The sequence below is a fragment of the Elephas maximus genome, chromosome 16 (genome assembly GCF_024166365.1).
Source record: "Elephas maximus indicus isolate mEleMax1 chromosome 16, mEleMax1 primary haplotype, whole genome shotgun sequence".
In the NCBI taxonomy this organism is placed as follows: Eukaryota; Metazoa; Chordata; class Mammalia; order Proboscidea; family Elephantidae; genus Elephas; species Elephas maximus.
This window is the reverse complement of record NC_064834.1, coordinates 18,962,543-18,989,231: the sequence shown is the minus strand read 5'-3', so window position 1 is coordinate 18,989,231 and position 26,689 is coordinate 18,962,543. Positions and strand designations below refer to the sequence as shown.

General features: G+C 40.7%; 1 protein-coding gene across 1 annotated transcript; it reads left to right on the top strand.

The window, feature by feature from the left end:
* Window positions 1-1,021: 1,021 nt before the first annotated feature.
* DDX21 (DExD-box helicase 21) lies at window positions 1,022-26,689 on the top strand. Its single transcript, XM_049855420.1, has 15 exons — window positions 1,022-1,191; window positions 3,218-3,667; window positions 5,110-5,185; window positions 5,859-6,037; window positions 7,590-7,707; window positions 12,035-12,220; window positions 13,271-13,416; window positions 14,150-14,299; window positions 14,950-15,111; window positions 16,428-16,547; window positions 18,102-18,175; window positions 19,612-19,771; window positions 20,567-20,701; window positions 23,442-23,486; window positions 24,079-26,689. The coding sequence occupies exons 1-15, from the start codon at window positions 1,105-1,107 to the stop codon at window positions 24,352-24,354; spliced, it is 2,364 nt and encodes a 787-aa protein (XP_049711377.1). The 5' UTR covers window positions 1,022-1,104; the 3' UTR covers window positions 24,355-26,689.

Genomic DNA, 26,689 nt, shown 5'->3' with positions numbered 1-26,689 from the left:
AGCTCTTATTTACTGTGCACTACTAAACCCATTTATTTAATTTTCTCAACAGATCAGGTAGGTTTTGTTATCTGTTCCATGCATGAGAAACTCAGGTTCAAACTAAGTAAGGTGTCAAAAATCCCAGACAAATAGTGGCAAAGGTAGGTTTCAATGCCAGATATGATGAATTGTCTCCCAATACTCTGGGTCACTAGTTCTTCAGAAAATTTAAAACAGTCACAGATCACTCAATGGGTCACTTTTCCTCAACTGCTTGCATATGTATATTGTTTGATACGCAAGACTGGGGACCCCTGTTATTTTCTAATTGAGGGCTACCGCGGTCAGCAAAGGCGCTCCTTGGAAACTCTATGGTGCAGTTCTCCTCTGACCTATAGGGTGGCTATGAGTTGGAATCGACTCGATGGCAATGGCTTTTTTTTTTTTTTTTTTTCCCGGTGGTTTGGGTGCCTTCTACTGGTCCCAAAGCTTGTGCCTTCAGAACAATGAACCCTTGTCTATCTCCTCCACCAGTCTATAAAGCTGCGCGGACAAGGCTTGTGTATTAACTGCTTCTGAATCCTAGCCCTTCTCTGCACACCTGACAGTGAATGCTCAGGGGATGTTTGTTAAGTGAACTGAACGTATGAATAAATTCTGGCGCTTACCTAGGCTCGTTAAGTGGCGGCGTCACCATTCGGAGTCTTCAGAGATGATCAGTCGCGCGCGTTTGTATGTGAAAGGGCTTTACAAATTTCTGCGATCTTAGTATACAGAAGAGCACTGAAAAGTCTCCATCTATCAGGCTGGGGTTGGCGAGAACAGTGTTTGAAAGAAAATACAAAGCTAACCTTTGTGGTCCTTCCCAGCTCTACCCTTTTGTAGGTGCCCCTCGTCCAGCCGCATTACGTGGTCAACTCCCTAAGTAACCCCAGGTAATGTCTGCGGCTGGTGACATAAAACTACCACGTGGTCCGCTCAGCCTCGCTGTGCGACCAGTTTCCGCCCAAAATGCTTTGCTACCGGAAGTGACGCAAGCTGGGTGGACTAAAGAGGTACTTCTGTCTCTTCCTCTCCACGCGGCTGACGAGCCCGGTTGGGTTATCGAGGTTGTCCTGAGTGATGCCGGGAAAACTCCTTAGTGACGCCGCTTTGGAATCAGACACGACCATGGGAAAGCTGGAGATACCGCCAAAGCAAAATGAGAAGGTGCCGCGGGGGGTTGAGGGACTCAGAGCAAGACAGGGCGAGGGGCTGGGCGCTGAGGACGGTGGGGCCCTGGAATCCGGGGAGGTGGCCGGGCTGGGCGGCGAGGACCTGGCGCGTCCGGAGTCGGGGCAGCCATCTCGGCAAGGGAGCCCCTAGGGAAGGTGTTGCCCGCCCGATGGAGCCGTCTCCGCCGCGCACCGAACTCTCCCTTTCAGCTCGGACGCATCCACCAGTCCTGGGGAGTTTTGGCAGCCAGGCCCGGGCAGATCGCAGCTGGAAAGCGGCCTGGGTGTCGCACGTGGTCCCCGGAGTCTGGGCTCCCGCATCTGATGGCGCGGAGTCGGAAGTTCACCGCCAGGACCCCGTTGGTTCAGACTTAATTCGGGTGTTAGCGTGCTCGAAGGCGAATTGTAAATTAAGTCCAGGCAGTAGGGACTGACCTGTGAGATCTTAAACCTATCTACCACGTGGGGAGGGATCTTTAGAGGACCGGCAAATGCTGGCAGCGTTAGCAGTGAAATTTTTTTTGCCGTAGTTAAGGGAAGTAGTTTGTTTTCTGAGAAGCAGCCCTTTGAAGACCAGGCATTTTAATTACTCCTAATATTTATTGATCAGATTTTCCGTGGAAATGTAAAGAGCCGTGCTGTGGTGCTAACTGTACACCATTTTTTAATATAGGCCAGCAGTGCAATAGTGTTTAGTTATCTTGACAGCGTCTGCTTTTTTGGTGTCGATTTCTACACAGTGATTTAATTTGTGCCTGAGTTTCTGTTCTGAGATAAGGTCAGTGGGAATGCAGATTGGCCCTGAACTTATTTTGTACATGACTTAGAGTACCTTTTCCCAGTTGTTTCTGAGTCTTTTTGATGGGGAGCTCTTACAGAATCAGCATTTTGGCATTGTGGGAAGACAAGGGAGCACAAACTTTTCTTCACAGTGGGGAGTTAGTGGTCCTGGTTTGCTTACTCTGCCTCAGTCAGTGTGTTCAGTGTGGGATGCTCAAATTAGGAGGGCACGACCAAACTCCATTATGTTCCAAAAGAGGCTCGTTGAGATGGGAAACCCACTCTTTTGGTGAGAAGAAGGGATGAAAGGACTGGAGAAAAGAAGCCTTTAGAGACCAGATTCCCACCCCCTAGTACCATCTTGTGAGAGAGAGGTTACCCCTAATCCGTGATTCTAGAACAGGGGCCAGGCCTGGAACCCATACCTGGAGTTTAAGGGAGGAAGATATCAACTCAGTATAATAGTGCTGAGGCTGTGCCAGGCTACAACACCTGTCAAAGTCTGACTGTAATAAGTTTTCAATAATGTGAAAGGTTAGGGTCAAATTTCAGTTAGCCATATCTACCTGTCTAGTTTGGTTTTAGGGTTTCATCCCTTCCACTTATTTGTAACATGTGCTGTTTTCGTATGTTTTGTTTTACTTTAATTTAGGCACATCATTTTTATGCATGGGGTGATAAGTTGTGGGGTTTTACAGCCTTTTGGTTCATAAAGTATCTTTATGTAAGTTCATTTGCACTTGAAATAGATAGGCAAGGCAGATATTATTAATCCCTGTTTACCTGTAGAGGAATTCTAGTAGGTACAAAGAAAAGAAATCTGCTTAACATCCATCTATAGGCATTTTAGGACCCTGTTATTCTGTCAGTGTTACATTTGAATGTACTCGATTGCTTTAGTTTAGAGCTGTTAGAGCATCCCAAATCTCTTACGAACATTTGATTTATAGACTTGTACGACCAGCATGAATTGAATAGTTACTAAGAGCCACTCTTGATTTTCCAAGCTAATGAAACTACGGATGTATACTTAGCTTCATATAGCTAAGAAGTGGTGCTAAAAAAAAATACTAAGTTTGATCTTTGCCTTATTGTAAGATGAAAAGTACAAACACTGAAATGCCAAAAAGAAACTTTCATTCTTCATAATTATCAGTAATCTTAAAGTCATCCAGAAGTGATGTATTATGCAGATGTATAGGAGCTTCGTTCAATGTTCAAATTTCTGTTAATTTTTTTAGAAAGCTAAGAAAGAGAAGCCAAAATCTAATAAGACTGAAGAGTCAGCAGACGAAAAGGAGGAAACTAGTTCCCCCAAAGCTAAAAAAATGAAAAAGAAAGCAGAGCCTTCTGAAGTTGAAATTAATTCTCCCAAATCCAAAAAGGTAAAAAAGAAAGAAGAGCAATCTCAAGATGACGCTATGTCTCCTAAAACCAAAAATGTAAAAAAGAAAAAGGAACCTGTTGAAAATCAAGTTGGGTCTCCTAAAATCAAAAAAGCGATAAAAAATGAGGAGCCTTCTGAAAAAGAAATGGGTGCTCCTAAGCCTAAGAAGATAAAGAAAGAAAAGGAAATGAATGGAGAAATTGGAGAGAAAAAGCCCAAACTGAAGAATGGACTTCCTCATTCTGGACCTGCCTCTAACTCCAGTGAAGCCACAAGTGAAGAGAGTAATAGTGAACTAGAACAGGTAAGTTTGTATTTTAATAGATAGGGTGTATTTTTCCTTCTTGTTTCAGATTAAAAGGTAGGTAATTCCTACACATTCTGTTTCATAAGTGGTAGGAAATTCGTTGTGTCAGCATTTCATAGCGGTCCCTTGAGCTACATACAGAGTGAAACTTCATCTCATTTTTCAAAATTGTATAGGATCAAAATGCCTCCTTTGTAAATAAGCAGATTTGTTTAAGCTTGGGGAAAGTTTTCTCTCCTTATTTGCAAATCAGTAAATCAATAGGAGAGATCTTGTACAGGTGGAACCTAGCTTCCCTGGTTTTACCTCATCAGGATTAAGTGGAACTCCTGAAAAAGTATTTGCTTGATTGCAGAAATGCTTTTGTTCAGGCTCTTAACTAGCTGAAAGCCCTGGTGGCATAGTGGTTAACTGCCATGGCTGCTAACCAAAAGGCTGGCAGTTTGAATCTACCAGGTGCTCCTTGGAAATTATGTGGCAGTTCTACTCTGTCCTATAGGGTCGCTATGAGTCAGAATCGACTTGATGGCAATGGGTTTGGTTGCCATCAACAAGATGAGTAAATTTCTGTCTAACTTGGAAGCTAATTCTGTTACTACCTTTCAGAAATTCAGTTATCAAAGAAAAACATAATAAGCAATTTTCTGTGTGCCATGTATCAGAAGATGAATGTTTAAAAAATTTTTTTCCTGATTATAACAAATACGCGATCTAGAGAATTTGAAAAATTCATAAATTCCGCCCTCCTCCCCCAGAAAATCACTATAATTTCAGCATTCATTCATTTATTAAATATTAAGCATTTTCAAGGTACAGTGGTAACCTGTTACTAATTTTTTTTTTGTTTCCTTATGTAGTACTCTTTATATATACAACTGTTTTTAAATTAAAGTTTTTAATGGCTATATAATCTATCAGACGAATGTTTAGAAATTCGGTTATTTAATCGGCATTCAGGTTTTTTACTATCAAATAATGCCACAAGGACCATCTTTGTTCATAAAATGTTCTTTGTTTTCTATGGATGTCTATGAGTGATATTGCTGTGAAAAGGGCTGGATGTCTATGAGTGATATTGCTGTGAAAAGGGCTGGTGACTTGTTCAACAGGGTGTTGACAGTCATATTCATTTGGAACGGCCATGGGATAGTTCTTAGTCGAGACTGAGTCTCCCTTTGCCAGCCGTGCATACTTTATGTGCAGTATATATTTGGTGTAGATTCTTTCTTTTGTTAAGGTTTTATAGATTATTTCCTTTTCAGAACTTGATTTACCAACCAAGCCTTTTGTGTCTGCTCGGTTGACTTTAAATTATTATGTCTACAAGGGATGTTTTAGAATAGGTTCCTTCATCTTCCTTAGGAGGGTTCTCTTTGTTAACTTGTAGGGGCAGAGTGATTGATTTCCTGTTTCCAATGCTGTCCCCCTTTACCCAATAGGAAATACCAGTGGAACAGAAAGAAGGAGCTTTTTCTAATTTTCCCATATCTGAAGCAACTGTTAAACTTCTCAAAGGTAATATTTTGGAAATACTATATCCATACATAAAACCTTATTTTGAAATGCTCTGGTATTTTGTGGGAGTGACCCAAGATATATTCTTATGCAGCCATGTAATGAGGCATTCCTGCCTGCTCAGTATAGGACTGTAGTTGCGATGGCCTTTACTGCCTCTTAAAGAAACAACATTTATTCAGAAGTGTAATGACTCATGTTGCTGGTCAGATTAAATGAGCAATGTCATGGTAGTGTTTTCTGTTTTATCCTCTAGGTTAATGACGCCAGCCTAACTGAGAACTTTAGTAGTCTGCCTGTGCACTAGCTACTTAGTCACAGATGCTAGACTATAGGTATTTTCTAAATTGTTAAGTGCAGCACAGTTTGGACTGCAAAGCACCTGATTTTCATATTAACACAAATAAGACTTCATAATAAGTGACTTATGCAATCTCTTAAATTGACAAATATTTACCATATTTTGTGCTTTAGAGTTTATCGATAGTTTTCAGTTGAGCAGGTTCTTTACTACCAGAATATATTTGAAGCTGACTTTGTAGAACTCAAAATTTGACCCGAAAGTAAAATTCCTTAATTCTTCAAGATCAGAAACATGGGTTACTTTATTGCCTCAGTATGGCTGGTATTTTAAGAATTGCTATATCAGGTAACAAGGTTAATGTGTTCACAGCTCGTGGGGTGAACTTCCTGTTTCCTATACAAGCGAAGACATTTCATCATGTCTATAGTGGGAAGGATTTAATTGCACAGGCACGGACAGGAACTGGGAAGACATTCTCCTTTGCCATCCCCTTGATTGAGAAACTTCATGGAGAACTGCAAGACAAGAAGAGAGGCCGTCCCCCTCAGGTAACTAAAACATATCTCTAGGGCTCTGCATTGTCATAGGGGGGAACAAAAAACATCTCCTTAGTGTTGTTTACATACGTTTTATTTTTTATTTGGATCTCTTTAAAGTCACCCATTCTATCTCCTGCAGATAGAATTTTTTTTTTTTTTAAACTATCGACTATTGACTCTAAAGGAGACCCTGGTGGTGTAGTGGTTAAGAGGTACAGCTGCTAACCAAGAGGTCAGCAGTTCAGATCCACCAGGTGCTCCTTCAAAACCCTATGGGGCAGTTCTGTTCTGTCCTATACGGTCACTGTGAGTCAGAATTGACTCGATGGCAATGGGTTTTGGTTTTATTGACTATAAACCTTGTATTTAAATATTGTAATCCATCCCTTGATTGTGATCACCTGTATTATTAATCCTCTTCATGTTCCCTGTCCCTGAGGGTCATGTGTTTTTGACCTTTCTAGAGAAGCCATTTTCAGTAGGGAAGCATGACTAGAAAGAGGCACTCAAAGAGGGGAAGAGGCCAACCCCTTTATTAGGATGGTGCTTGTTAGGCTCATTTCAGGAGAGCCTGGCATTTGACAAACCTTAACCTCACTGAATAACTATGGAGGAATGACCATAGGCTTTGGCTTCATAGAGGCCTGGGTTTGATTCTAGACTATACTTGCAGAAGAGGTATGTGACTCTGGTCGAGTTATTTACCCCGTTATCATCTTAGCTGTGGGGTCTCACACCTGTCTTTCTGTCCTGACCTCACTTGCTCACTGGCCTTCCAGTGTCCAGGCTTCCCTTTCATTAATTCACTTGTTTACTTCTATGGCCCTGGCACCTAGAAGAGTGCCTTAAACATGGTAGATGCTCAGTAAATGTCTGTTGGATGAATGCATTAGATTGTTGTTCTTCAAGGAAGTTTGTTTCATGCTGTTCCCTGTTCAAGGATCTATAGTGGTTTCTTGTTGTATGCCCTTGTGAATCAAACTCTGACAGCTTTAGGATTCAAAGCCCAATACAGTGTCGACCCTGCCTTACTTGCCTGGCTGTTCTACTCCAGATTCAGTATAGTAAAAAGGTTAAGGTCACAGGTATTGGAGCCTGACTGCCTGAGTTTGAATCCAGGCTCTGCCTCATCTTTAATACGTACCTCAAAAGGTGTTCATAAAAAGAATTTAGTAGAGCCTGAGACATTGTAAGGGTTCAAACATTAGCTATTATCAGCATTACTTCTTGCTCATATTTTTTTTTTTTTTTTTCCTGAAATCCTATTCTTTAAAGACTAGGAACTCCATGAAACTTCCTCCAGTTTCTCCCAACTTGCTCCATCCAGCCTCTTGGAGCACCACACATTTAGGCATCTGACTTCTCTTCTGACTGGTACATTTTCTTCTGAGTATATTTGTCAGGAACCATATTAAATTTATGATCATTCTAGACAGACACACACAGTACATTACAAAGCGCATAATGTTTTGAAAATACTTGGTAAATTCTGTTGAGCCTTCTGCTAAGAAACAAACACCACACGATACTTTTAATTCAATTATTAGCTTTTCCTTTTCAGGTACTGGTTCTAGCACCTACAAGGGAGTTGGCAAGTCAAGTAAGCAGAGACTTCAGTGACATCACAAAAAAGCTGGCAGTGGCTTGTTTTTATGGTGGAACGCCCTATGGAGGTCAATGTAAGTAAATCCAGAAGTGAGGGAAGAGAAATTCCATTGTTGAATATCCTGATTGGATTTCTTCTGATCATGACATCTGTCTAGTCATTTATGACATTTTTCTTTTGCCATTATTGTTTGAAGATGGTCAAGAACATGGTCCTGTTTGATGATGTGCCAAATCGTGTACACAGTCTTTAAGACTTCTTATTATCTGTTTATCTAAATGAGGACAAAGTCCATTTGAGCCCTGGGAACTGGAAAGTCAGAATCAAAGATAACACACATTCTCTCTCCAAGAATTTGGATCTCTGTCCCTTATGCATCTTTCCTCCTTTTTTGCTGCAGGCAGGCTTTCCTTTTCTCTAGGCCCAAGGGCCAGATGTGCAACCTTTGCTCCCATAATCCATTACTTCTCAGTTCAAGACCTGGAAGCTTTATTATGTAGAGCAGATTCATAATTCAAAAGGTATATAAGGGATAAAAAAAGGTCTTAGCTTTGACACATAAGGCTTGTGACTCTTTGGTGGAATGAGCATAGGTTTTGGCATCTAAAAGACCTCGGTTTGATTCTAGACTCTATAGGGTAGTTTTGGGACTCTTAAGTTCAAGTTGCTTAATTTTTCTGAGCTTTAGTTTTCTCATCTGTAGAACAGAGTTAATAAACTCACCTTGCAGGTGCTGTAAGGATTGAATTGGAAAATGTATGTAAAGTGCCCAGTATCCCAAGAGTTCAAAAGGAATTCCGGTAAAAGCTGCATTATTCCCATCTCGTCCCAGTTACGGTGAACTCTAGTTTCCTGAACGTACCAAGTTCACTCGCTTCCACGTTCCTTTTTATTATTATTATTATTATGCTTTAAGTGGAAGTTTACAAATCAAGTCAGTCTCTCATACAAAAATTTATACACACTTTGCTATATATTCCTAATTGCTCCCCTGCTAATGAGACAGTTTACTCCTTCCCTCCACTTTCTATTTTTGTGTCCATTCGGCTAGCTTCTGACTCCCTCCACCCTCCCATCTCCCCTCCAGACAGGAGATGCCAACATAGTCTCGTGTGTCTACTTAATCCAAGAAGCTCACTCTTTGCTAGTATTATTTTCAGTCCCATTGTCCAGTCCAATCTCTGTCTGAAGAGTTGGCTTTGGGAATGGTTCCTGTCTTGGGCTAACAGAAGGTCTGGGGACCATGACCTCCAGGGTCCTTCTAGTCTCAGACCATTAAGTCTGGTCTTTTTACTAGAATTTGAGGTCTGTATCCCACTGCTGTCCTGCTCCCTCAGGGGTTCTCTGTTGTGTTCCCTGTCAGGGCAGTCTTCGGTTGTAGCTGGGCACCATCTAGTTCTTCTGGTCTCACACTGATGTAGTCTCTGGTTTATGTGGCCCTTTCTGTCTCTTGGGCTCATAATTACCTTGTGTCTTTGGTCTTCTTCATTTTGGTCCAGGTGGCATGAGACCAATTGATGCATCTTAGAGGGCCACTTACGGAAACCCTGGTGACATAGTGGTTAAGTGCTACGGCTGCTAACCAAAGGGTCGGCAGTTCGAATCTGCCAGGCGCTCTTTGGAAATTCTACAGGGCACTTCTACTCTGTCCTATAGGGTCACAGTTCTACTCTGTCCTATAGGGTCGCTATGAGTCGGAATCGACTCGACGGCACTGGTTTTGGTTTGGTTTTGGTTTAGATGGCCACTTGCTAGCATTTAAGATCCCAGACGCCACTCTCCAAAGTGGGATGCAGAATGTTATCCTAATAGATTTGATTATGCCAATTGACTTAGATGTCCCCTGAAACCATGGTCCTCAAACCCCTGCCCCTGCTATGCTGGACTTGAAAGCGTTCAGTTTATTCAGGGTTCTTCTTTGCTTTTGGTTTAGTCCAGTCGTGCTGACCTCTCCTGTACTGAGTTCTTTCCCTTCACCTAAAATAGTTCTTATCTACTATCTAATTAGTGAAAACTCCTCTCCCTCCCTCCGTCCCTCACCCCTCTTGTAACCATCAAAGAATATTTTCTTCTCTGTTTAAACTATTTTTTTGAGTTCTTATAATGGTGGTCTCATACAATATTTGTCCTTTTGCAACTGACTAATTTCACTCAGCATAATGCCTTCCAGATTTCTCCATGTTATGAAATGTTTCATGGATTTATCACTGTTCTTTATCAGTGTGTAGTATTCCATTGTGTGAATATACCAAAATTAATTTATCCAGTCATCCATTGATGGGCACCTTGGTTGCTTCCATCTTTTTGCTATTGTAAACAGTGCTGCAGTGAACATGGGTATGCATATATCTGTTCATGTAAAGGCTCTTATTTCTCTAGGGTATATTCCAAGGAGTGGGATTGCTAGATCGTATGGGTAGTTCTAGTTCTAGTTTTTAAGGAAGTGTCAAATTGACTTCCAAAGTAGTTGTACCATTTTACATTCCCACAAGCAGTGTATAAGTGTTCCAGTTTCTCCACAACCTCTCCAACATTTATTATTTTGTGGTTTTTTTTGGATTAATGCTAGCCTTGTTGGGGTGAGATGGAATCTCATTGTAGTTTTCGTTTGCATTTTTCTGATGGCTCATGATCATGAGCATTTCCTCGTGTATCTGTTCGCCACCTGAACGTCTTCTTTAGTGAAGTGCCTGTTCACATCTTTTGCCCATTTTTTAATTGGGTTATCTGTCTTTTTGTAGTTGAGTTTTTGCAGTATCATGTAGATTTTAGAGATCAGGCGCTGCTCAGAAATGTCATAGCTAAAAACTTTTTCCCAGGCTGGAGGTAATCTTTTTACTCTTTTGGCGAAGCCTTTGGGTGAGCATAGGTGTTTGATTTTTAGGAGCTCCCAGTTATCTAGTTTCTCTTCTTTATTGTTAGTAATGTTTTGTATACTGTTCATGCCATGTATTAGGGCACCTAGCATTGTCTCTTATTTTTTCTTCCATGATCTTTATTGTTTTAGATTTGATATTTAGGTCTTTGATCCATTTTGAGTTTGTTTTTGTGCATGGTGTGAGGTATGGGTCTTGTTTCAGTTTTTTGCAGATGGATATCCAGTTATGCAGCACCATTTGTTAAACAGACTGTCTTTTCCCCATTTAACTGACTTTGGGCCTTTGTGAAATATCAGCTGCTCATATGTGGGTGGGTTTATGTCTGGATTCTCAGTTCTCTTCCATGTATCGGTTGTTGTACCAGCACCAGGCTGTTTTGACTACTGTGGCGGTATAATAGGTTCTAAAATCAGGTAGATTGAGGCCTCCTACTTTGTTCTTCTTTTTCAGTAATGCTTTACTTATTCGGGACTCTTTCCATTCCATATGGAGTTTTACCTACCTTCTTCGGGAGTTCCTGGGTAGTGCAAACAGTTAATGCTCTCAGCTACTGACCAGAAGATTAGAGGTTCCACACAACAGAGAACCTCTGAGGGAGCAGGAGAGCAGTGGGATGCGGACCCCATATTCACGTAAAAAGACCAGACTTAATGATCTGACCAACTCTTCAGGCAGGGATTGGACTGGACAGTGGGATAGAAAATGATAGCGGTGAAGAATGAGCTTCTTGGATCAAATAGACACATCATGAGACTGTGTGGGCAGCTCCTGTCTGGAGGGGAGATGAGAGGGCAGAGGGGTCAGAAGCTGGCTGAATGGACACGAAAAAAAAGAGTGGAGGGAAGAAGACTACTGTCTCATTAGGGGGTGAGCAACTTGGAGTATATAGCAAGTGTATATAAATCTTTGAGAGACTGACTTGATTTCTAAACTTTCACTTAAAACGCAATAAAAATAAAATAAAGAAAGATTCGAGGTTCCAGTCCACCCAGAGGCATCTCAGAAGAAAGGCTTGGCAATCTACTTTTGAAAAAAATCAGCCATTGAAACCCCTGTGTAGCACATTTCTACTGTAACACACATGGGGTCTCCATGAGTCAGAATTGATGGCAACTAAATACCTTCTTGAAATACTTGCTGTTCTATCTTGTCTTGTTCTTCCTGTATCTGCTCACTTTATATAGAAAAAATTTAAATTCCTTAAGATTCTTAAAAACTCTCATTTTGTGAAATCTTGACACTTGCCACTGATGAAGGAAGTCATTTCTTTCCTGGTGCTGCTGTCCCTCATGGGTGCATTTTTCTACTACGGCATTTAATACACTGCACTGTCCTTTCTTACATGTTTCTTCCGCTAGGTTAAGAGCTCCCCAAGTGTCTCTGTCTTCATTACTTAACGTATTACCTTGTACTTCTAGTTGTTAAATATTTGTGGAATAAGAATGCATTTAATTAGTGCCCCACACTAATAAAAGGGCTTATTTAAAACCCAGAAAATCTTATCATTGGTGTTCTTTATAGTTGAACGCATGCGGAATGGGATTGACATCCTGGTTGGGACACCAGGTCGTATCAAAGACCACCTACAGAATGCCAAGCTAGACCTCACCAAACTTAAGCATGTTGTCCTGGATGAAGTTGACCAGATGTTGGACATGGGTTTTGCTGATCAAGTGGAAGAGATTTTAAGTGTGGCGTACAAGAAAGGTAAACAGACAATTCAAGGAACTGAGAAAAGGAGCCGGAGGACGGGCAGACTTCTCACAGTTAAATGAAGCCTTAGGAAATTGAAAGGGACTTATTTTGTTCGGGAAAACTTGAATTACAAAAGAAAAATAAATCATGATTATCTTACAACTGCAATGGGGAAGAATTGGGAAAGTAGGAGCAAAAATTCCACATTTTACCATCTCAGTATACTTTGCTTTGAGTGTATCTCTGTCTGCGTGTGTGTTAACTATAATCTTACTGTACATATAAAGAATCAGCATAATTGTTCATGATGTAGTTGTGCTGTGATTTAATTCAACCATCTGCCTGTCGCCCTTCCAATTTTTAGTCTGTAAATTATTCTGCCTGTAGACACTTTTATACAGAATACTTCTCTCACACCTCGGTCAATATTTAGAATTAGTTCCTTAGGAGAGATTTTCAGAAGTGGAATTTCTGAATTAAAAGGTATAAATAGTTCATGCTCCTCAGTATACATTGTCCGATTGCTGCCCAAAAAGATTATACCAGCTGACTCTGCCATTTGAAATATATGACAATGCAGTGGCACTCTGTAGCAAACTAATAAAAGGGAGGGGGGACTCTAACCTCACAAAATATTGAGGAAATGCTAGGGAGAGTATAGAACCTATTCTGATGTTTCTTGTAGGCTAGTTACTGGGTGATAGTAGTTAGGCGTTGGCTGCTGACCCAAAGGTCAGCAGTTCTAACCCCCCTTGGAAACCCTTTGGGGCAGTTCTCCTCTGTCCTTGTGGTTCATAAAGACCAATGGTCAGGAAACAATAAATTTAAAATTCTTTTGGGGTTGTATGAGGGGACCCTTTACATAAATTATTTCAGCAGTATTTCTTCTGTTTGCCCAGTGGGAAAACTCTTTCACTTTTTGAGTCCTCAAAGCCTGGCCCAGAGCTTGGCCTCAAGTAGTTGCTGTTGAATGTTGATGGGCCCTGGTGGTACTGAGTGAGGAGACATATGGTGTAGGCTTGTTTGGGTTATTTTCATACTGACTTTTCTTCCTCCTCAAAGATTCAGAAGACAATCCCCAAACGTTGCTTTTTTCTGCAACTTGCCCTCATTGGGTATTTAATGTTGCTAAGAAATACATGAAATCTACATATGAGCAGGTGGACCTGATTGGGAAGAAGACTCAGAAAACTGCAATAACTGTGGAGGTAAATGATTTATTTAGTTGGCAGTATTGGTAATAAGTTGTGTGTAATTTTTTCCTGTCTAATAGTACCAAAACTGGCAAATATAAACATTTCCCAGGTAAATATGAAATCTGTGTGAAAAGCCAAGTGTAGATATAAATCTATTTGAGTTTTATATATTATCTGTGTTTTCTAAATTCATCATCTGGTAGCCTGATTTCAGAGTGTTTTGGAACCTAAATCTGTTTGAATTATGTGAACAGGAGGAAACTACACTTAAAATTTAAACACTAGAGGGCAGCAGAGAAATCCAGTGCTTCATGTTGAAATTGTCATCGTCTTGGGGTTTGGTACCTAGATGAATTTATCTCACCTGAGGAATGGGCATATACAATAATTGACTATTGATTGTGTTTTCTAAGTAGATGTAGGGACAAAATAATACAAATACTTGTCAGTTACTTGATTTCCTTGTAGGAATCTAGGGAACAGTATTTCTTTTCCTGTATTTTCCTGGTTAGGTCAGAAAACAGAGAAGCTAGATGCTCTTTGGAGAAAGGGGCGGTGCAGAGGGACAAACCGTGTTGCTCTCTGCTTTAATGGTTTAATTTTTTTCTCTAAGGAGTTGTGGCAGGAGTCTGCTATAGTTGGGCTTCTAGTACCAATGATCTTAGACCATTAGTGTTGACCAAGTGATAGCAGATTCCAACGAGGCTTTAATAAATAGTTCCTTTTTTTTTCTTTCTTTTATAAGCATCTGGCTATCAAGTGCCACTGGACTCACAGGGCAACAGTCATTGGGGATGTGATCCGGGTGTATAGTGGTTATCACGGGCGCACGATCATCTTCTGTGAAACCAAGAAAGAAGCCCAGGAGCTGTCGCAGAATGCATCCATAAAGCAGGTTGGTCCTTCCCCTCGTGCCCACAAAACTAGGCCATCAGCAAAGCGTCACCTTGGACATACCTGCTGTCAGGTCGTTTTTCGTTCATTCGGTAACTTCCAGTTTAGGTTGGAAAAGGAAGGAAGCTCTTTCCATTAGTCGTCAGAGTGTACATGTTATTGCTTATCTAACCTGTCTGCGTCATACATGAGGAAAGGGTAGCTCTAACCCTAGGTTGCAAAGACAAAGTAGGTTTGATCCCTGTGTTGTTGTGATGTACCTTGGTGTGTATAGTTGGATACAGTTGATAATTTAGGAAGTGAGAATTTGGAAATAGGTGTGAGGCTTGTTCGTTTTAGGCACATGTTTCTCCCTTTATAAAATTTTCAGTGGGAGTATCACCAAAATGTGAATGTCTTTTACAGGCCTAACTGGTAATTAGGCCTGTTTTGTTGTATCCAGGGAAACCCCGGTGGCGTAGTGGTTAAGAGCTTCGGCTGCTAACCAAAAGGTCAGCAGTTCAAATCCACTAGGCGCTCCTTGGAAACCGAATGGGGGCAGTTCTCCTCTGTCCTTTAGGGTCACTATGAGTTGGAATCGACCCGATGGCAACGGGTTTGGTTGGTTTGGGTTATATCTGGTATCCTTATGCCTGTTTATTTCTTTGGCAGGATGCCCAGTCACTACACGGTGACATTCCACAGAAGCAAAGGGAAATCACCCTGAAAGGTTTTAGAAATGGTGCTTTTGGTGTTTTGGTGGCAACCAATGTCGCTGCACGTGGGTTAGATATCCCTGAAGTTGATCTGGTTGTACAAAGCTCTCCACCAAAGGTACGTATTTTATACTCCGTTTTGTTTCTCTTGAGTATTAAAACAAATTACAAGTCATATCATTTATTTTCATGTGATTAGTAGTAGTTATTTCTTGAGTTCTGGAGTGCTGTAGGTGATTTTACAAATGAACCTTTTGTGAGCCTCTTCCTTCAGGGCTGACAGTTGAGTGGAAATGTTAGAAGCATAACTTCCAATTAGAGGGAGTCGTGAAAGGCCTCACAGAGGTAGTGCATTTCCCAGCTGGATCTTGAAAAATGGGTGCGTCCAGCTTGGATGGGGCAAGGGTAGGATAGAAGGGAGAAGGCACAAAAAGTATCATGAAGCTACCAACATCCAGATAAGAGGTGCTTAGGGTTGTGGGTGATGGGAGTTTCTCAGGGATGGCCCTGAAGCATAGTTTATGTGGTGTGGACAATGCTTCACATAAATAAAAGTCAGTCTAAAGGAACCTGTTCCAATTACTTCATACATGAAGACCCAATAAAATCCCCCCAAGTTGACAACCCATTTAAAGGTTGTTTACACGGATGGAAAAAATACTTTATTACTGCGAATTCAAGGACCCCTGGTAGCACAATGGTTAAGTACTCAGCTGCTAACCAAAAGGTCAGCAAATCAAACCTACCAGCAGCTCCGTAGGACAAAAGACCTGCCAATCTGCTCCCATAAAGATTATAGCCTAGGAAACTCCACGAGACAGTTCTACTCTGTCATATAGTCAATATGAGTCAAAATTGAGTTGATGGCACCCAACAACTATGAATTCACCAATTCTTTTAAATTAAATTGCACTTTTCTTGCTAGCGGTGGTAATCTGTATAATTTTTTAAAGTAGGCCCCTTCAGTGTTGATACACACATTGTCTGTTGAGCCTGTAGACCTGCGCTGTCCCATATGGTAACCACTAGCCTCATGTACCTGTTGGGCTTGCAGTGTGGCCTGAATTGAGATAGATGCTCTAAGTGTATTATACACACTTGGTCTTGAAAACTTGCAATAAAAAAAGAATGTGAAGTATCTCATTGCTAACATAGCGTTGAAATGCTAGTACTTACATAGATATTACTTAGATGTAATTACATACATGGCTCTGTTGAACAGTGCTGCTTTCAACACTGCTTATTACACATTTGCCCACAGGGTAGGGACCGCTGTTCTAGACAGTTTTGCAAAATTGTTTATCATAGTTCTTTAGTTTAAACTGAGATAGTAACACCCCACCCCAGGTATATAACTGCCATGTTAGCCAGTTAGACTGCTCAGGGCTTTGTCTCTTTGTTGTTCATTGTCCCTTGTGTATTTTACTTCAACAGGATGTGGAGTCCTACATTCATCGGTCTGGGCGAACGGGTAGAGCTGGAAGGACAGGAGTCTGCATCTGCTTTTATCAGTATAAGGAAGAATATCAGTTGGCACAAGTGGAGCAAAAAGCGGTAGGTAAAACTGTCTTAGCTTTGTTTCAACAAATACTGACTTCTAAAGCCAATCTTTGATTTTGTTATTCGGTTTCTATTAAACCTTAAATGTTCTGTATGTTGTCTCAATATAAAGCTAATTTTGAAATAGCTTCACATTCGAAAGCACATATTTCTTTTTCATATTTATACGGGGCAGTTCTACTCTGTCCCGTAGGGTCACTATGAGTTGGAATCGACTCGACGGCACTGGGCACTGGGAAGGGATGTTTTGATGTTTGCAAGGTAGGTTTCAGACAATGACAATGAGAAAATACCAAAAATATTTAAACAAAAGAGGCTACAGGAATTGCTCAAAGACCAACAAGATAGAAGTGTGGCAAAGGGACACAGGAGCCAACCAGAAGGAGCTCCCAGTGGCCAAAGCTACAACAATTTGAGCAACAAAATAACATTAAAAACCAAATCTGTTGTCATCGAGTTGATTCTGACTCATAGCAACGCTATAGGACAGAGTAGAACTGCCCTGTAGGGTTTCTGAGGCTGTGATCTTTGCAGAAGCGGACTGCCACATCTTTTCTCCCATGGAGTGGCTGGTGGGTTCAAACCTCTGATCTTTTGGTTAGCAGCCAAGCGCTTAACCACTGCACCACCAGGGCTCCTTTAAATAGTGCTGCATTGTACTCTAGTGTTAAATACTTTGGTATATGAAATTATATACCAAAGTGTAAAATGAATATTCATGAGTTCATACTTATAAATAAATGATTGAACAAATAAAAAAAGCTAGTGAAGAGACTAATTTTCTTACAGGCGAATTCTAAATAATTTATGTAGATTCTTCATCCTCCAAATGGAGCTTAATCTCTCCACCCCTCCTGGCACCCCCCACCCCCACCTTTAGTGACTTGCTTACAAAGAATAGCATATGGAAAGGGGTGGGATGGGGCCAACTTTATAGTGGAAAAACCTGCCACATACTGCTTGGGCCAGGTGATAGGCATTAACTTTATCAGTGAAAAACATGTACCCCTGAAGAACAGTGTTAACCTCTGTTATTCCCCAAAACCCATAACCCTAGTCTGACCATGAGAAGAACCTCAGACACCCTTGAATTGAGGAGTAGTCTACAAAATACCTGATCAGAACTTCTTAAAACTTAGGAAAAACAAGGAGAGACAAACTATCACAGCCCACAGGGGCCTAAGGAGACATGACGACTAAATGTAATATGGTATTCTGGATGGGATCCTGGAACAGAAAAAGACATTAGTGGGAAAACTAGTGAAATCTGGAGTTTAGTTAATAGTAATGTTAGCATGTTGGCTTCTTAGTTGTGACAAATGTGCCATAGTAATGTGAGATGTTAACAACAGGAGACACTGGGTAGGGGCGGGGTACACAGGAGCTCTGTGCTGTCTTCACAGCTCTTCTGTAAATCCAAAACCATTTTAAAATTAAGAGTTCATTAAATTCATTTGGTATGTAGAAAAAAGATTCAGGGGCTGCTAATCTCAATGGAAATCGTTGATGGTAACAGTGTACATTAAATTGTGGTTCATTTTCTTGCAGGGAATTAAATTTAAACGAATAGGTGTACCTTCTGCAACAGAAATAGTAAAAGCTTCCAGCAAAGATGCCATCAGGTATGCTCCCAATCACTGCTCGAGTCTGTTTTTAGACTCTGCTTTGTGCAATAATGAGATTTGAGCTTTTGAAAGTTGTTTTCTTTATTGTTCTTAAAAACTTACACCTTGCTTGTTAGAAAAACATTCAAACTTTGCTGAAGTATAATTTGGAAAAGTGAGCAGTACCTTTGATACGGTGTAGTTGTTTCTCATTTGGAGATTGACTAGGTTGGATCACATATTATACTTCAAGCCTTCATTAACCCAGTCCCCCACCTAGTAGGAATGAGGGTTATTTCCTTAAATTCTGGTTTCCTAGTTAGTAGTAAACATCTAGACAATGAAGATGGAGTTCACTAGAAGTGGTTTTCAATGGAGGTGCTACAAGCATTTGGAGCAAGACATTTATTTATTGTGAGGTACTATCTGTCCTACAATTTTAAGGATGTTGAAGCTTTTTGGCATCCCTAACTTCTGCCTCTGTGCAGTGTCCTATCCTGGGGGGTGGGGGGAGGGGATGGCACATTGCATTATGACAACCAAAAAGGTGCTAACTTATTTCCAGATGCCTCCTAGCAGAGAGCTGCAGCCCTGGTGGAGAGTTTGCACATCATTTTTAGAGTGCTTTCCACGATTACTATTACAGATACAGGAAATGCTTATTAAAAAATAGGCAGGGGGCGTCCATGATTCAAGGAAGTATTGGGTAGTGTCATATCAGTTAATAGCTCTGGAAAGTTATTCAGTTGAAAGAAACTTTAACTATAGTTCTCCCGTTTATTTTAGCCGGGAATACTTAAAGTAGCGGTCAGACAGAGTTCCCTAGGATGCCAGTTAAGGAAATTTGGGATTAGATGGCCAGAAAGGAGGAAGGAGACAAAGATGCTGGTGGTGTGTTAGAGATTCTCTGTAGAGGGACACCCCTGCCACAAGAGGCACCTTGTATAGTCTTGCTAATCTACATACTGAATGGTCTCTGTCAACTTCGGGGTGTGACGTTTATTACCACCAAGATCATGGCTCCTTAATTAGATGTATAGTCTCATTAAGGTCCATATCATTTTTTACCTGATTTTGGAGACTTTTTCTTTCCTTTATTTCAAAATGGAAATAGCCGTAATATTCTCTGATCCCAAAAATGGCACGTTCGTGATAAAAAATGCTGAATATTATGAAAGGTGTAAAAAGGGAAATCAGCATAATCCTACCACTAGAGGTAATTATATTGCTATATATCCTCAAAGCCTATTTTTATGGACAGAATAAATGTATGATAAATATGATTTAAAAAAAAAAACAGGTTTTGTCACACCATATTACCATAAGAATTAGATCGTGTGCTTTGCATCAGAATGAGTCGGTGTTAACATATGTGAAAGTTTGGCTCTGGGAAATGAAACCTGTCCACTTTACCATCCTTTTTCTTAACAAACATACTGTCAATCAAACCGTAGGTATTTGGACTCTGTGCCTCCCACTGCCATTAGCTACTTCAAGCAGTCAGCTGAGAAACTGATAGAGGAGAAGGGAGCCGTGGAAGCCCTGGCGGCGGCACTGGCCCACATTTCAGGCGCCACAGCGGTGGACCAGCGCTCCTTGATCAGCTTGGATGTGGTGAGGGTCCATGTCAGATCCCTGACAATTTATAATTGGGAGTTTGAGCAGGAATTTGAAAGGGTTCTGTTTAAACTTCCAATTATTTTAACTTTGTCTTGAAGGTAGAGGGTATTAACTGTGTATTTCCATGTTTAGACACACAGATATGTATGTATAGATAATACCATAGAGACAGTAAGCAGATGAGTGGTTGCCAGGGGCTTGGTGAAGGGAGGAATGAGAAGCGACTGCTGATGAGTACGGGTTTTCTTTTTGAGGTCATGAAAATGTTCAGGAATTAGATAGTGATGATGATGGCACAACCTTGTGAATATACTAAAAACAACCGAATTGTGTATTTCAAAGTGGTGAATTTTATGGTACATGAATTATATCCAATTTTTTTTAATCCTAAACACACGCCTGTAACACCTAGAAGCTTTAGCAGGTGTATGCATTTTCCTCCCCTTTTGTTAATTGAAATTTTAATTGAGATGATTATGAATTCACATGGAGCTATAAGAAACAGTGCAGAGATCCTTTGTACACTTGGTCTAGTTTCTCCCAATGGCAGTAGTTGGCAAAACTATAATAGAATATCACAGCCATGATATTGACATTGACACAATCCAGCAGTCTTATTCAGAGTACGCTCTTTCATTTTACTTGTATTCGTTTGCATGTGTATGTGTGAAAAAGATGTGTACGCTTCTAGGAAGAAGTTTTCTTGAAATTTCTTAGAAACATGAGGGCAAGTGTTTATTAATTAGGTTTGCCTTTGAGGCTTTAATCCTGTGTTCTTGCTTCCATAAGGGCCTTGTGACCATGATCTTGAAGTGCTCAATTGAAATGTCAAATATTAGTTATGCTTGGAAAGAGCTTAAAGAGCAGCTGGGTGAAGACATTGACTCCAAAGTGAAGGGAATGGTCTTCCTCAAAGGAAAGCTGGTAAGGCTGGGCCCCCTGTCGTGACCTTGCTTTGGTTTGGTAGTTTTTGTGGTCAGGAAAACACAGTATGGTAGCTTGTCCCTGTTGTGTGGGGATGCCGCATCTTTCACTGTATTCTTCTCTGGGCAGTCTCAGCCATGACTCAGTGACAACTATCTGTATCTCCAGCCTGAACCATTCCGCAGGCAACATCAGACTTGAAATCCAACCACTTCCCTGACATCTCCACCTATGTGACTTATTAAACTAAAAACTCCAAACCCGTTGCTGTTGACTTGATCCTAACTCATGATGACCTCGTGTGTTATGGAGTAAAATTATCTCGTCCGGTTTTCTTGGCTATAACTTTTACAGAAACAGTTTGCCACGCTTTCTTCCACGGAGCTACTTGTTGGGTTCTAAAAGCCAACCTTTAGGTTAGCAGCTGATCTCAAACCACTTGGTACGTAGCTTATTAAGTACCTTAAAAACAAACTTAATCAAATTTAAAAATCTCACGCTCGCTCTTCTGAGTCCTGCTCTCTCAGTTAATGGCACAGAAGATTAGCACAGCAATTCTCAGACATTTTGGTCTCATACATAGTCCCTTTACATTCTTGCCAAATATTGAGGACCCCAAAAAGCTTTTGTTTATGTGGGTTATAGGTATTAATATTTACCATATTAGAAATTTAAAATGGAAACTCTTGAATACATAAGAATATATAAGCCCACATTCTGTTATTCATCAGAGCAGTGATGGCATCACATGTTACATGGTGTCAGGGAAATGCCTCTGTTTCCTTGTGAAGAATGACAGTGAATGGAACCCTCAAAAGGTCTCAGATTTCCAGGGATCTCTGGGCCACGCTAGCCTAGTGGACCAAAATCACACTTTTTTTCAATCCTTTGCATATACAGCCAGTAACCATAATTGGTTGGAGCCACTTTCCTAAATGTGGTCTCCTCTTACCAGCAGTTCTTTGCTACAGCCCTTGTCACTTCCACATTGGGGCATGCACTAGCCTTTTGTCTGAATCCCTCCAAACTTCCATTCTGCTACCAGAATAATCTTATAAAAACTGTATGTCTGTATAATCTTTTAAGCAACTCCACATAACCATAAGTCCCGACTCTTTAATTTGGAAGATAAGATCCTTCATGAGCTGACTCCTGCCCCCTGTACCAGCTTCATCTCTGCCTCATCACCACCAATACCCTTTACTCCGGTCATGTCATGTACACCAGGCATTTTCTTATCCTATCACGTGCTGAACCCGCTGTTCACACTATCCCTTCCTTCCACTGTGTCCTTTATGGCCTGACTCAGTTTAAGTCTCCCTGTGAAGCTTTCCCTGGCCTTACCAGGGAGTATCCTTATCTCTACTTTGTGTAAATTTCATTCAAGTAAATTTTACCTTCCTGTGCTTTCTTACTGGTAGGCTCAAGAATGATATGACCCACGCAAAGGCAAAACCAGTTTCTAGTTTTCTGTCCCCAGTAGTAAGCGCCTGGTATTATACTCTAAGTACTTAATAAATATGTGAATGACTAAAGATTTCACGTGGACAGCAAAATCCATCAGTGCCTGATGCTACCTGTGGTTATAATTGGGCAGGTGTTGGGCGGTGGGGAGGGCTGTTCCTCACACGGTTGCAGTTAAAGACCACCAAGAAAGAGGAGTGCCTGTCTCAGTTACAGGTGTCATTCGACTGTTTGGGGAGACCGTGAGACAGGAGGCCTTCCATGATTTGAGATGATGATGCTTTTCATTATCAAGGGTAGTGTCCTTTAAGGTTTACCTTTTTTTTCTCCAGACTTTCATAGGAGACTGAATTACAAAAAACTGGGAAATTAAGAGTAGAAGGCTGTTTATTTTTCTGCTTTAAGTTAGGTCATCCTGAATCGCTGATACTCCTTTCTGGTGGAAGGCAGTGTGTTGTAATGATTTTAGGCCATAGGTTTCGAAGACCAGATTTTCAGTACCTACTCCACTAACTGGCTGTGGGGCCTCAAGTGAGTCGCTTAGCCTCCCAAGGCTGTAAAATGTAGCTACTGGAGGATTAGCACAGTGTGGTGGCCAGGAATGATCTCTGGTCACTTGGGAAGGTTTAAATTGCTTTAAGGTTGAGGTTTTGTTTGTTTTTGTTCTTAAACATTCCTTAATTCTCGTAAAAAAGACCAGACTTAATGGTCTGAGACTAGAAGGACCCTGGAGGTCATGGTCCCCAGACCTTCTGTTAGTTCAGACAGGAACCATTCCCAAAGCTAACTCTTCAGACAGGGATTGGAGTGGACTATGGGGTAGAAAGTGATATTGGTGAAGAGTGAGCTTCTTGGATCAAGTAGACACATGAGACTATGTGGGCATCTCCTGTCTGAAGGGGAGATGAGAGGGCAGAGGGGCTCAGAAGCTGACTAAATGGACATGGAAATACAGGGTAGAGAGAAGGAGTGTGCTGCCTCATTAGGGAGAGAGCAACTAGGAGCCAGGAGCATATAGCAAGGTGTATATAAGGTTTTGTATGAGAGACTGGCTTGATTTGTAAACTTTCACTTAGAGCACAATAAAAACTTAAAGAAAAAAAAACACACACAGATATTCCTTGGCTTCCTGTTGTTGTGCTGTTAGGAGCTATAGTGTAGTGGCCTGGGTCTAAAGTTCATCTAAAATTAATACCTGGTGCTGTTTGTACATAATACCTGGTCTTTTCTAATATCACCTAAGGTTGAATTAACTTCCATTTGCTTTGATTTCTAGGGTGTTTGTTTTGATGTCCCTACTGCAGCAGTAACAGAAATACAGGTATTTTTTCTTTCTTTTCTTTTCTTGAAAGTTGAACTAAACATAAAAAAATGTTTATTATGGAAAATACAGAATAATAGAATGGGAAATAATAGTCCTACTCCCATTACTCAAAGACAGTTGAGAATTCAGTTTTGGTATATTTTTCTTCTAGTCCTTTTATCCTCATCTTTTTGTTGTTGAGTTTGCCTGATTTCCTTTCTTCTGAGTTGTTAAAGAATACCTACTTCACCCCACACACACACTTTCTAAATGTTACCGGGATCATCACAGACATCTTTAATTGCTGCATCTTAGTCAGCAGTGCTGTGAGAACTGTTTGTGCGTGATGTATTTGTTTTAGTGCCTTGATGACAACTGGATACCCTGTAACAATTAAATTGAATAACCAATACACAGATAAAGGCTACTTCTCTTAGTGAAACTTGGGCTACGGAAGTCAGTAGTACTTTTGACCAGCACTCTTTGAGCACTTAGCTTATTGTCATGATTTTTCTTTGGAGAAAAGGCAAAAATCTTGTCTTTCTCAAGTCTTTTTAAGTGAAATTCAATAAAAGTCAAAGCAGGTGAAAATAAAACCTTCTTCCAACAGGAAAAATGGCATGACTCACGGCGCTGGCAGCTCTCTGTGGCCACTGAGCAACCAGAACTGGAAGGACCGCGGGAAGGGTATCGAGGCTCCAGGGGGCCGCGGGAAGGCAATCGAGGTTTCAGGGGACAGCGGGAAGGAAGCAGAGGAGGCTTCAGAGGACGGCGGGAAGGAAGCAGAGGAGGCTTCAGGGGACAGCGATCAGGAGGTGGCAACAGAAATAACAGATTCCAAAACAAAGGCCAGAAGCGGAGTTTTAGTAAAGCATTTGGGCAGTAATTGGAAGTAGAGGATTTATATGACAAAAGAAAACTGTATCTGGCAACATGGAACTGAACTGGCGTTTTTCATGCATAGTTAAAAGCACAGTGTGCTTCCTTCTACCACTTGCCCATCAAGGAGACGGGCTTCACCTGTGTTGTTTTGTCTGTCTGATCGTTCTCACTTGTAACTCTGTTACTACTTCTGTATCAGGTTATCCTTTTGAAAAGGTGTATAAATTTATTACGTTTTTATTCTAACGGACTGTCTGTAGATTACAAGATAAAGTCAAGCATGTATCTGCCTATGCTTTCTAAGCTGCCCTGTCTTTATACTGGAAAGTGTCTCTTGAGGGTGTCCTTCTCTAAATACCTGAGGGAATGCAGCAATCTCGGAAAACCCACTCTGAGCAATCAAAGCTTTGTTCTGTAACTGGCATTTGTAGGCCACATGCCCAACGGTTGCTCCTGTGATCCTATAATATGTCTTTTGAGAGTTAATACTGAGCAATATTTTGAAGCAGGATTTCAGACTTAGCTGGGTTTGTGATACAGTTTATGCCAAGGTGTGCTTTAGACTTGGAGGATGGTGGGACATGGGAAAAAAGACAATACATAGATTCGCTGTAGTTTTTGTGTACACTTTGATATGATTTTAAGCTTTTCAACCTACGGGGAATCATACTACTTCAGTGAAATCTTACTTCACATACATATATAAAGATGTACATTTTAATGGAAAGCAGGTGTCTCTAAGGAGCTCCAGGTGTTTTAAGATGACTCCAGAACTTCCTGTGTAAGTAAGGAGGCTGGATAACTGGTGCTTGAATGGTAATGTACTCCACTTCTTCCTATTGGAAGATTGACATTATTTACCAAGAAGGAATTAAGGGAGGAGGGGGCACAGGTTTGCACTGCAGGTGGTTATGTCCAAAAGTCCACTGAAAATATTTTTCACACACAGGAAGGAAACTAAATTCATAGCTGTTCAGATTTGAAAAAAGAAGTGAAAATGCATGATAAGGCATTCTTTTAATAGTGAATACTTAATGGAGCATTGTTTTTAAGGTTAACATAGTGAACACAGTGGGGTTTTTAGGTGTAATGATCCAATTTAGTTTCTCAAAGGGCTGGTTCCTATACCCACAGCATAGGACCTGTTTCTTTAAATTAAACTGCTACTCCATTGAAAAGTTTTACGACTTCCTTTTCAGACTAACCATATGGTTATTTTGAGTTGTTTGATAAGAGGGAACTGAAACACTTAATGTAGCCCCAGGGCAGGTAACGCTTCACTTTGTTCCCAGATATTACTTCCCTGGGAAATGTTCTGTCTCCATGGTCCAGGAGCTTAAAGAGTGGCATAGTATTTTACCCTTTAATTTCTAGAAATTCAGTACTGGGAGTCTCAGGGAACAAACCATAATAGGAGAATTTAATTATTTTGAACGAATCACAAACAAGTAAAACCTTCTTAGGTTCATACTTCTGTCACTTAGTCCGATCTTTATGTCTTCACTCCCTCTTACTTGGTCACAGTGAGGGACTCTGATAGCCAGCTAGACTCTGGATTCTTTGAGGCAACATCCTTCTTCTATTTGAACTTCATTTCTGTCCTTCAGTCTTGACGGCATGTTTCTTGCACTCTATTCTCAGAAATTCTTTTGGCTTTTATTCCTCGATCTACTTGTCAGTTTTGTCATTTCTTCCCCATCCTTCATGGTCTCCCTTTAAGCAAGGGAAGGTGTGTGATCACTCAGCACATGTGCCTTGTATAATATAATTTATTAGATTCTTTTTTTGCCCAAATATGGGACATGCTTTAATAATACAAAACATTTCATGATTTGGATAGGGATGGGTGCTTTTTCAGCAGGTTAAAAGGGCCTGGTACCTGTCCTATAGGAATGGACAGCCAAAACTTTGATGTGAATTAGCCTAAAGAAAGAAAAATCCGACATAAATCAAGAATAAGAAGGAAAATTTCTAGGGATTTCACTTGATGCACCTTACTTTTAAGAAAAATGTGGCTATTGGAATAAGTGAAGATTTTCCTGGATCCCAGAACTCAAACCATATTTATAAATGTATAATTTAGCTACTTTTAGGCTTAAATAGCCTTCGGCCAGTCTGGGAAATGTTACCATTTTTACTGTTTTCTATAAAGCAAATATTTTCCAGTATATTTATCAAACAGTCCAATGGACTTTTAAAATACAACCCATTTTTAAGTTGGAGCTATCTGTACTGCGCCTTCTCTACAGTTGTACATAAAATGCAGTGTCTTTACTGTAAAGTTGAGTTAACATAAGATACAGGTTTATGCCATAATAAAAACATTGGTACTATTTACA